The sequence below is a fragment of the Buceros rhinoceros genome, unplaced genomic scaffold, assembly GCF_000710305.1.
Source record: "Buceros rhinoceros silvestris isolate BGI_N320 unplaced genomic scaffold, ASM71030v1 scaffold3088, whole genome shotgun sequence".
In the NCBI taxonomy this organism is placed as follows: Eukaryota; Metazoa; Chordata; class Aves; order Bucerotiformes; family Bucerotidae; genus Buceros; species Buceros rhinoceros.
Genome location: NW_010427296.1, coordinates 94,472 through 104,871, shown reverse-complemented (window position 1 = coordinate 104,871; position 10,400 = coordinate 94,472). Strand labels below are relative to the sequence as shown.

Genomic DNA, 10,400 nt, shown 5'->3' with positions numbered 1-10,400 from the left:
TTCCTGCTGTACTCATAAAACCCGTGCAAAGTCAGATATCACGGGAAGGACCCATTCCATTATATACAGATATTTTAAATTAAACCACAAACCCACGCTAACAGAAGTAAAAACAAGCAACCAGGGGCACCAGCAGACACCTCAGACTAGAAAATCCTATAGCAGAACTAAATGTATCAGAGCTGCTGGAGTATACTCAGGGCAGCAAGCTCGAGTCAGTAAGATCAACTCGCTGACTGTGCGAAAGTACTTCTCCTAAAACTCAACAGCAGAGAAAAATTCAATAATGCGAACCAGAAAGCCATGAGCTTGGAAGACTTATGGCTGAAGGGGCTGCATGGAACAGCAAGTCCATCTGCTGGAGATGTCTGTGAACGCTGATCTCAAGATGTATATGGACCATTTGCATCCTGCGTGATAAACTTTGGGAAGCGTGTTCCTGACAGATAAACAGACAAGCTGTGTGGGCGTGACCCCGGCCTGTCCGGGAAGAAGCGCAGCTAAGCCAGCTGTCAGTCAGCAGCAGGAGGTGTGTTGTTCAGGAGGAGACAGAGAGGCTGTGTCAATGGGTGATTGGAGAGCCAGCTCATCTCTGGGCAGGAGAGTGAACTTGAAACCAAATCCAAGTAAAGCACGTAAAGCAAAACACTGGAAAACTATAAATCCATGTGATAACGCAGTTGTATTTCAATAAAGGCTTGGTGTGCACACAAGCTGTTGTCGTGTTGTCCGTCCCAACCGATCGCGACAATCGGTGAACCACCACGAAGCTGGTGATCAGGCTCTGCTTCATCTGGAATCCCCTTATGGTTAAAGCGCCTCTGGTCAGAAAAGACAAACCAGAACTAGAGCGCGGACAAAGGCTGTGCTGGCGGAGGGAATGTGAGGCCTCTCTTACGGGCGAGAGACTGAAAATCCTGCCGCATTTCGTTTGGCAGAAAGCTGTCTGGGAAGGGAAGTGGTTGGCCTCTTACAGACAAGGAGAGGCTAAACGAGAGCGGGAAACGAGTGGTTTAGATCTGTGTGATGTGACATCTTCTACAAAGGCAGTGACACAGCCAGAGGATCAGGAGAGGACACCCTCAGCTATTCTGCTTTCCACGATGTGACATGAGCAAGTTGCCACATTTGCTAGCGTACAAGCATTTATAATGTGTTTTATTTTGTCTGAAACCACTTTTATGTTGTTCAGTTCAAAGAACAAAGTATCTACAGAACGGGTATGTGACACATGCTTCAGAGCAGCGTGATGCGATAAATTTCTGGTTGTCTTAGAATTGAGTCATTTAAGTCAAGAAATTGCTTGAGGATGTTATAAGAGTTTCTGCATCCCCTAACAGCTCTTCTTTGGGAAGTGAATGAAAATGTTGCAAATTGCCTTTTCCCTCATGGAAAAAAAAAAAAAAAGATTTGGTAGAGACTAAGGTCACAAATGGCATACTTTTATGTTGTTCAGTTCAAAGAACAAAGTATCTACAGAACGGGTATGTGACACATGCTTCAGAGCAGCGTGATGCGATAAATTTCTGGTTGTCTTAGAATTGAGTCATTTAAGTCAAGAAATTGCTTGAGGATGTTATAAGAGTTTCTGCATCCCCTAACAGCTCTTCTTTGGGAAGTGAATGAAAATGTTGCAAATTGCCTTTTCCCTCATGGAAAAAAAAAAAAAAAAGATTTGGTAGAGACTAAGGTCACAACTGGCATTAAATAACGTAAATTAACACCTAACATAACAGTGCTGAAGGTAAATAGGAGCAACATTGCTGGCAGTGAGTGGTGGCTTCAGGTCAGCTTTTTGTAGTGCAATTTCTCCTGTTTATCATAGGATTAACCTGGTTGACATACAGTATTTTTCCAAATTGAATTTTACCCTGCTTTTACAGTGTCAAAGTACAAAACCCCAAGCCATCTACCTAAGCAGAGAGCCCATTCACACCAGAGCTTCAAGGAATTCGCTTCCCCTCATTCATGTGCACGTTTTTCTTCCCAGGACTTTTCAAAGGGCCTAGTGCACATCCTTATTCCTCAGGCTCTAAACCACAGGGTTCAGCAAGGGTGTCACCACTGTGTAAGTGATAGAAATCAGAGTGTCCTTCTCTAGCGAATAGTCCCGTTTGGGCCTTAAATAGATGATGGAGGCACACCCAAAGTGCACAATAACCACAGTGAGATCGGAGGCAAAAGTGGAAAAGGCTTTACGTTTCCCCTCGGTAAAGGGGATCGTGAGGACAGTGTTGAAGATCAAAATGTGTGAAAGAAGAATGAACGAGCCAAACACAACCACAATTAAAAAAAAAAAATATTACCTCATTTCCGTTATTTTGTGTGCAAGCTGCCTGAAAGACAGGACCCATGTCACAGACGAAGTGATTAATTTCCTTCTCTTCACAGAAAGGCAATGTGAGTATAAAGTAGGTATGTATCATGGACAGGGTAAAGTCAGTCACCATTGCAAAAGCCACTAGATGACTACAGACTCTGTCATTCCTGAGGACTTTGTAAAGTAAAGGTTTACATATAGCCGCACATCGGTCATACTCCACTGCTGTTAGAAGCATACAGTTCACGCCTCCAAAGCCGGGGAATAGAAAACATCTGAACAGCACATCCAGTGAAAGAAATTGACTTTTCTTGTCTTATTAGATTTACCAGCATCCTGGGAATGATTTAATGGCAGTAAATGTATAGCAAGTTTTTGAAAAAGAGAGAATGGACAGAAATAAATACATGGGGGTGTGAAGATAATAAGACAGCCTGCTAATTGTCATTAGCAGGACATTTCCAGTGAGGGTGACAAGGTAAGTCAGGAAAAAAAGGCAAATAACTGAGTCTGCGGATCTGGAAAATCTGAAAATCCAGTTAAGATGAACTCCATCACTTTGGTTTCACTCATCATAAATTTTCTGATCTAGAGAGAGGTCATTGACAAAAAGAAATCTGGCATGAATGATGAGAAAAGTAACAAAACCATTTCCCCTTCATAATCCCCAAAGCACAGTATAACAGCAGGGAATAGTCCTCTGACACAAACAGACACTGTTTCTACAGTGAAACAATAATAACAGTAAGCAAGGGAACTTTTTTCTTTTTAAATTCCTTGCTTCTTTGCAAACCCTCCTTTCAGTTTAGGAATATTATTAAATGTAGTATTATAAAACATTTCTTTGCTGTTCTTTCAGTATGAAGTAAAATGGCAAGAAAACTAAGTTTGGTATCTCACTCCAAAGTAGTGAGAGCAGCAGCTCTGTCTAACAGCACTGAATGTACAAGGTTAAAAAAATCTGGGGCTTTTTTGAGACTGACTTCTCGATGGTTTATCTCACTACACAAAGAATGTTGGTATCCTGGGGCTAGGGGGTCTAGGAGTGCAACAGTATTCAAAAAGAGACAGTTCAAATAAAAGGGAAAGATGAAGACGATTTTATGCTTGCACAAAATCTTCACTGTTCATCTAGCATTGCAAAATAAAACCCAGCAAGCTTTTCAACACAGGAGCCATCTCTTTCCATCATTCACCCCATTTCAGTATTAGTGACATTAGTCCCATGTATTAATGCATCTAAATATATTTTAATGTTTTAAGTAAAATCTGACTATAAATAACAACTCCATCGCAATACAGAGTGAACTTTGAGGAAAGGCAAAACCAGGGAACTGTTTCTTTCGAACCTGTAGTGGTATAAAAGAAAGAAACAGAGCTAAATCCTTCATCACTGACACTAGCTGCACTGCTCTAGATGTCATGGAGAACTTTGTAATTCTCAGGACCCTGCTAATCTTGGTTGTTAAATAAACCTAGAATCCAGATACACTGCAGGTTTTTTATTCTGGTTTGCCCATGACATCACCACAATCTGTCCCATCTTCTTATGAAACTCCATTTCCATTTTCCTGAGTGAGGATATCTCTACACTATGTGTAAGGTCTAAGTGCCAGCAACTGGAAAGGGACCTTGGGCCATAGGGGACTAGCAGCAGCTAGTGGAGATTGCAGTGTGCATGAGAATGTGTATGCCAGTGTGTACAACTGCTAGTAAGCAGCAAGCTGAACTAGTTAGTAAGTAGAGCAATGGGCTTGGGACTCAGGGTCTGGAGTGGCCATAGGTCTGGCTGGGTTCTGAAGCGACCAAAGGGTCTGAGAGTCAGTTACCGAAGGGACTTAGAGTCCCAAGACAGCTGTGGGAGACAGCAGGGGATCTTGTAGGGTTGTAGGTCTAGAACAGCTCCTGAAGAGACCTGTTCACTTGTGTGTGGTTTTGTACCTCATGCAGCTGGGAGACCGTGGGATCGTGGGACCAAGTACTGTGTAGGCTGTCTAAGGTCAGCTCCTGATGGGACCTCTAAGGCTTCTTCTACATACATATATATTTTCCACTAAGTGTGGATTGTCCTGATTAACCTGACAGGGAGCAATAGCGTCAAGGCTCTTTGTGCTGTTTGTACTGTGTGAGGGTTTTGTTTTCAGCTGGTGTGGATCTATGTGTGTGTATAAGTATGCGTATGTGTGGCAGCACACATGCTCAGCCTCACTACTTGGCTGAACACGGGGACATGGAGCTGCAGCAGTGCTGTACTGCATCAATATGTTCTATTTGGGAACTCCTAACATTAGGATTTACCCCATGCCAGTGTCTCAGAATTGGAAAACTCTGTATGCTGTTTGGAGGCGGGGAAATTCTGGGAGGCATCTCCTTTGCTGGGTATGGGACACAGACGCATCTTTATTTAGTCTTTGCTCTTGCAGACTGTGTGCAGATGTCTTATGATTGGTATGTAGCATTCTGCTTCACCTCCGCTTTCGTGGTCCCTGTGAGGTTGACCACTATTTCTGTGAAATCCTTGCTGTCTTAAAGCTGGCCTGAACTGACTGACACCACGGCCAGTAAAGTCTTCATTTTTGTTGTTTGCATGTGCTTCCTCCTCTATCCTTTAACCTTATTCCTGATTTCCTACCTGCACATCCTGGTCACCATTCTGCACATCTGCTCTGTGCCAAGATGGCATAAAACCTTCCCTACCTGTGGCTCCCACCTGGCTGTGGTGGGTCTGTTTTACGGAAATGCCATCTTCACGTACATGGGGCCTGGGAGCAGTAATTCATCTAGGAGAGAGGAAGTTCTTTCCATTTTCTACAGTCTTGTCAGCCCCACTTTGATCCCCCTGATTTACAGTCTGAGGAACAAGCAGGTGAAGGAAGCCTTCAGAGGAGGAAAAGAGACTTTCATTTCATGTAGTTCAGGCTCAAGTTTTCACCTGTCTCCTGTCCTTCTGCTTGTTCTTCTTGAGCTCTTTGGGTAATTCTCACTGAATTTTGAGTGGTTAAAACATAACACAAGATATTATTCAAGTGCATTTGTCTCCATTCTCTGTACAGACTGACGAATATAATAACTCAAAATAACTAATTATTATTCCTCTTATTAGAGATGACTAGTTATTCTTCCTCATATGCAGCCATCCTAGGCAGGTAGTATGTTTTACCAGAGCCTAGCTGGAAAAAAAGTTTGTCTTCTTGGTTCTGACTGGCAGTTAGAATAAACCACTGTGCAGCAGGGTTTTTTTTCTGAGTATATCAGTTGATCTAGTAAGATACAAATTTCCCCTACCATATTTCTATTATGTCCTTAGGATGCTAGAGCTGCAACTCTATTTTTAGAAAGAAAAAGAGAGAAAATGTGGTATTAATGGGCTTTGCTTCTCAGGAGGGCGAACAAGCTTTACTTCTGCACACTTTTGAGCCTGACGCTTCTTCCTGCAGGAAGTGAATGTGATGACCACTGCAGCGCAGAAATGAGCTTGGTGTGGTTTTGCCAGGCTGCTACCCAGAGCAGTTTCTGGGACTGAGCTAGCTGAGGTATCTGCAATCTGCAGTGTAGTTCTTCTATTGACCCAGGCTCTCAGCACCTTCCTGTTAACCCAATTTCAAATGTCTTCCTGCAACTATATTTGCTGACAGTTATCCTTCGGAAAATCTTCCCCAGTCTCTATGATGACACAATCTAAATTGGAGGTGTAATGGTCAAGAAGTGCCATATATTGCACTGGTCTATCAGCTTTCATGGAATTAATTGCCTGGAGGATCATTTCTTCCAGGAAATAAGGCTCTTAACTAGGTTGGGTGTTTCAAAACAATGGACTACATTCAACACGTAATTCCTCTGGATCTTTCTGCTTGGTCAAGTTTAGAGGAGAAGGAAAAAATCTCTCTACCCCTCATCCTAAATAAGTCTTTGAAGGTTCCTGCTTTATATGTTAATTCAGGGAAATAACTGCGGGAACCTGTTGTTGAAAACTTATTGTGAAATATGCAATAGTCGAGACAGCTGTCCTCTTTCAAAAGAAGAGCATTGAGAAAGCTGGCACCCCCTTAGCAACAGGAGCCAGCCACGGATGTCTTCTATAATGTGAACACACTAAACGTCAAAAATCAGTTAGCCACTTAACATTTCGTTTGAACACCATTTCATCTACAGAGGAGATTATTGCTGATGATCTAACCCAGCGTAGATACATTAGTCCATTGTTACTTGAACCCTACAAAAGTTCAGTGTTTTCTACAGGGAATGAGAAAAGCAGAACTGAAAACCAGAAAGAGCACCTGCAAATCAAACTCTAACTCCCACAATGACGTTTATCAAGCTAGATACACATTGCAGCTGTTTCTGGTACACTGAGATGACTGAGGGGGCCGAATTCCCTTTTCAAGTGCAACCATGCCACAAACAAAATTATAATCTATTAAAATTCTGACAGAATGTTGAAAGCGAAGAAGAGACGGGAATAAAGAAATATCCATTCACTAAAGGAGATAATTGCAGATTTAATGACGAAAGGCATCAGCATTGTCATGGTACCTAGAACGTTTAGATAGCTGGGTCTGTAAGAGAGCTTCACTGCCTTCATTATCCTTTCTTATCCCCATGTTGGCTTTCACTTAACAGGCAGAGATAATAGTCTACACACACAGACTCACAGAAGAAGTTGGACTGGAAGGACCTCTGGGAGTCACCTGGCCCAGCACTCCATTTCTGAAGAAGGGTACCTCCTGATGCACGCTCCTTTGCACAACTGTGTCATTCTTGCCAGGCCCTGAGGTCACCAGTGAGATTCTTAAGAACGTTATTTGGTTCCTCATCTCATACCACCCAATAGAGGCAAAAAGAAGAAAGGTCTTGTCTTTACAATTCAGGTGGGTCTAAAGCCGGTCAATGAAGTACGAGCCTCCTTCAGCCCAGCTGATGATGGCCTCTCCTCTGGGAACCAAGCTCCTGGAGCATCATTAGGCCTATGACACGGCGTGCCCCTGGGCCCCTGAGCCTGTGTCTAGCTCCCTGTCCACTTATGCTCCATTCAAGCTGAGAAAGTCAGAGAGCGCAGCTGGGCTTGTGACCTTTCTCCTCTTGTCTGCTGGGTGTGAGACTGAGGGATGCCTTGTTCACCTGGAATGTACCAGCTCTCTGAAGGCAGGGAAACAGGCTGGCTCTCTTGCACCCTTCCACTCTATATTGGTAGATTACAGTCGATACAGCTGAAGCAGGGCCAGGGAAAAGGACAACAGTGACTGTGACTTCCTCTTCCAAATGCAACTTGTGCCTGTTGTCTTTGTGGGGGAGTGACAAACCTGTCGACAAGTCCAGCCAAGGAGCTGATCTGTTTCTGATCCTCCTCTACCAGAAAGCATCTGCCCTAGTTACACCTCCCAGCAAAGCTTCGTCATGGCTAAAGGTTGGGCTGGCTGCACACACCCCTATGAGAGCTGGAGGGAGCAGTGTATATCTCAGTGATGAGGATCCACATCTTGCTCACGGGCTGAGGCTTTTTCTGCTCATGCCTGATGCTTCCTTCCACTGCCCTGCCTCAAGTCCTTCTTCCCTGCTCAGCTTCGGCAAAATTAGAAGCAAACACCAAGTCACTCAGTGCCCATGTAAGTACTTCCTTCCCATCTGAGAATGGTGCCCTGAGAATCTAAGCCCTGCTAGAATCACCTTCTTTCTAACTCCATGGCAAACCACAACAGAATCACTCACTCCAAGCACACACTGTCATTAACAACTGCCAGCGTCCCTCAAGATTTTGCCCATTCCTTTTTGAAGATTGCCGCACAACCCCGCCCTGACTCACGAGGGCAGTGACAGGCATCCCTCTGAGGAAGTGCATCTTAAACCACATTTTGCTTTGGAAATTGTCTGTGAGCTTAAGCCCTCCTGACCGTAAGTCCTTGCCAATACTTCTCCCTTTGGCCACAGGAAGTGCTCCGCCCCGTTGCTATGTTCCTCTGGATTCTCTAAGGCTGACCCGAGCCAAGTGCACAAGATGCGGGTGCCGTTCTTTCCAGACCTTCCTTCAAATCACAGGCCACAGTTGTGGCCATCACAGGCCAGCACCGCAGGAGCTTCACCTTTCACGGATGTTTTTTCTCCATCTCCACCTCCCCACCCAGTCGACTGCCGGTTTCTGGGCAGCAATCTCTGTCTGTTTTGGTCCTGGGAGACAACCTCTGGGTTTGGGGTTCAGGGTTTGGGATCTGGGGTTTAGGGGGGGGGATTTCACAGTGAGTACCCAACAGGATTCCCTTCCTCCCTGGGACAGCAAGGGAAGCAGAGCTGGAGAGCAGAGCAGAGCAGGGCAGGGAGGAGCGGGTGACACTAGCTCTTCCAGGGAGCGGCTGTAGGTGAGGAAGTGGGTGGAGGAACGCATGGGAAAGTGGCTGAGAAGGCAGCTGACCTGAGGAAAGGGTGAAATCCCAGCTTTTATGTGACAGCGAGTGGGCAGCAAATGCCACAGCAGCAGAAGTGGCTGTGCCTGAGCACCCACGAAGGTGATACGCTGCCAGAGCTTGAATCGAGTGCGTGGATGTCACGACCCCACTCAGTACTTTGAGTAACGGGGCCAGCGGACCCAGGCTCTGCTTGCCCAAACAATGCAGGGGAGCATCTGGTGGTGCCAGGAGAGGAGCCACGAGGCGTCATTAAGGTGTCAGCATTTCAATGGTAACAAGTGTGATGGGGCTTCCATAGGTGGCACGGGTGACTCCCCAGGGCTGTCTTTGTTCTGTGACACAGACCACAGTGGGAGCAATGCCAACACAGCAACAAGACCGTTCCTCCTCCAAGACAAGGATAGATGATGACTTCTGCTTCTCTGCCTTCCTTGGCCATGGGCAGCCAGCACCACCTGCAACTCTCCCCTTCTGCCATAGCCCAAGGGTCTCTTGGCACAGCTGCTGCAGGCGTGGGAACACAGGCCCAGTAGGCGCAGTGACATCATCCCCACTGGCTCTGCCCTTTGTGAGTGAGCTCAGGAAGCACCTCTGCTCCCAGCTCTGCTGCTTCTTTCCACGGCAGTGGCTTTCCCAGTGCTTCGCATGTGGGGAGCTGCTACAAGACTGAGCGCTCTCCTCCCCTCCCCTCCCCTTCTCAGGGAGAGGTCCTCCTTCCTCATTTCAGGTGATCCCAGAGCCCAGATATGCATCTTATTGGGTTTCAAATAGCTGATTGGATGGAGACTCCACAATGTCTCTGAGCATCAACTCTGAGCTTTCTCTTCTCTGGGCTGAACAGCCCCAGATCTCTTAGCTTTTCCTTCCAACAAAAGCCCACATTTTCCAAGCCTTCCCCTTCCCCCTTCCCTCCCCTCTCCTCCCTGCCCAACAGTGTGGGAAGTGACCCAGGCAGAATGTATCCTAAACCAGCCCCCAGATAACTGGGCTGGGGGTAACCTGCCTGGGGCAGGTGTGCCTGGGCAGGGGTATGGAGGAGAAATGCCTTGAGGACATGTCAAGGACTGCAGAAAATTCCTATCTGCCACACTGTCTCCTGAACTTCACCCTAGAGGCAATGTGCTTTGCCTGGATTTGTGTTCTGAGGTCTCTTCAAGTGCCTTTCATCTAGAGGAATATGTTAGAGACATCTACTTTTGGCTTCTGCACATTCAGCCTTGTGGGCTTTTTGTAGCAATATGGATAGTTATTCTCCCGGTGCAGAGAAGTAATTTTTTTCTTTTTCTACTGTATTTTACTAAAAATTAATTCTAACTTATCATTTAGGTACTTCTAATTCCACTCTCTCCTCACATTGCCCAATGTGGGTTTCACATTTTCAAGTCAAATAGTAAAGCCAGGTCTTCCTTTTGGCCCCATATTCCATGCCTTTTCAAAATTTTCACTCTTCAATCTTACACTCCTTGATTCAGGGACAGCTTTGTAAGTGTATGTGGCAGATCAATGTGATACAGAGGCTGTCCCTGTCAGAGGGTGGCAGGTGGAATTGCTTTCCTTTTCTCCACGTTAGCTCCAGCAGAGGTGTGGAGGAGATAAATCACACTGTTTCTGATAGAGTAACATGTCATGGACCCAGAGCTGTGCCTTTCTTAGTGTTCTGAGAATACTTGCGGAGTTTAGGA

At 45.6% G+C, this 10,400-nt stretch overlaps 1 protein-coding gene across 1 annotated transcript in view; it reads right to left on the bottom strand.

Annotated features, from left to right (window-relative positions):
• Nucleotides 1-2,018: 2,018 nt before the first annotated feature.
• Nucleotides 2,019-10,400, bottom strand: part of LOC104498443 (olfactory receptor 10Z1-like) — an 18,588-nt gene continuing 10,206 nt past the window's right edge. Inside the window, 5 exon segments of the mRNA XM_010141822.1 lie at nucleotides 2,019-2,051; nucleotides 2,054-2,289; nucleotides 2,351-2,578; nucleotides 2,580-2,670; nucleotides 2,673-2,838. Coding sequence (XP_010140124.1) covers nucleotides 2,019-2,051; nucleotides 2,054-2,289; nucleotides 2,351-2,578; nucleotides 2,580-2,670; nucleotides 2,673-2,838 — 754 coding nt within the window.